Source organism: Perca flavescens, chromosome 22, assembly GCF_004354835.1.
Source record: "Perca flavescens isolate YP-PL-M2 chromosome 22, PFLA_1.0, whole genome shotgun sequence".
Lineage (NCBI taxonomy): Eukaryota > Metazoa > Chordata > Actinopteri > Perciformes > Percidae > Perca > Perca flavescens.
In genome coordinates, this window is record NC_041352.1 from 26711798 (window position 1) to 26712880 (window position 1083).

Here is a 1083-nt window from a genome sequence, read left to right on the forward strand (position 1 = left end):
AAACTCGTGTGAACTTTAAGCCTACATTCGCTGGACACTTCTCTGGAAACATCTGGAAAGAATTAGGGATGCCCTTGTTGGCTTGGTTCCAAAAGGATGATAGCCATTGGTCAAAGTATTGTTTCCTCCCCCATCTATGTTACACACATTATAGAATATATACCATGTTCAAACAAAGAAAGTCAGAGGACTACTGGAGAATCGGGGAAAACAGGTCCTCTCCGAGCTCTTCAGAGCTTGTCAATTGATGCTGATTTCTTTGATGTAAATAAACCTTTATAATCAAGAAACAGTGTCGGCTTTCGGCTTTCCTTTCCACACAACATTACAGCATCGCTACCAAATACACCACAGCACTCTCCGTTGACTGTGGAGCTGGAAAAATCCAAATCTGGTCAGGCCAATCACAACGTGTATAGAGTCAGTGGGCGGGGCTGCTGCTGGAGTTCAGCTTTTCTTTGAGAAAAGAACAAAGAACAGCACTGAAGTCATTCTTAAAAAAGGGAAGATGTGTTCGGAGTTTAAAGTTTAATCTATCAACTAGCTCCGCTAACCTTCTTCGTCGCTCTGATTGGTTGTAGAGCTATCCTATTACGTGCAGAGGGGAATATGAAAGACAACCGTTGACCCCGCCCCTCTGATTGAGCCCTGACCAATGGGGAGTTCAAGGACCTCAACATCTGGATGTGGGTCTGGCTTGTCAGGCTAGCTCCAAACCTGACTGGAGTCACTGTTTCCTGTCAGCAGACATTTAAACAAACGTATGTGTCCTTGGATTCCAGGGTGAGCATTTCAACAGGGGAGACTTTCAGCTCCTTCAGAAGTTCAGCGCCGTGTGGGCGTGGCCTTTCTCCTCCCAGGCCCCTCCCCCCTCCGTTGAGGCCCCTCCCTCCTGCAGGAGGCGCGTCAGGATGTTGAGGAGGCGCTGATGGACGCCTCTGCCCCGACCTGCCTCCCCTCGGCCCCCCACATCCTCCTCCACGCCTCCCTCGGTCTCTGAACACTCCTGGACGGCTCGCTGCAGCTCCACCTGCTCAGGAAATATATAACACTATTTAAAATGTGCATTTTCAAAGCAGGAAA

General features: G+C 48.8%; 1 protein-coding gene across 1 annotated transcript in view; it reads right to left on the reverse strand.

Annotated features, from left to right (window-relative positions):
• Positions 1-817: 817 nt before the first annotated feature.
• Positions 818-1083, reverse strand: part of dipk1c (divergent protein kinase domain 1C) — a 47705-nt gene continuing 47439 nt past the window's right edge. The window contains exon 10 of the mRNA XM_028570012.1: positions 818-1030. Coding sequence (XP_028425813.1) covers positions 818-1030 — 213 coding nt within the window. The remainder of the gene's footprint in view (positions 1031-1083) is intronic.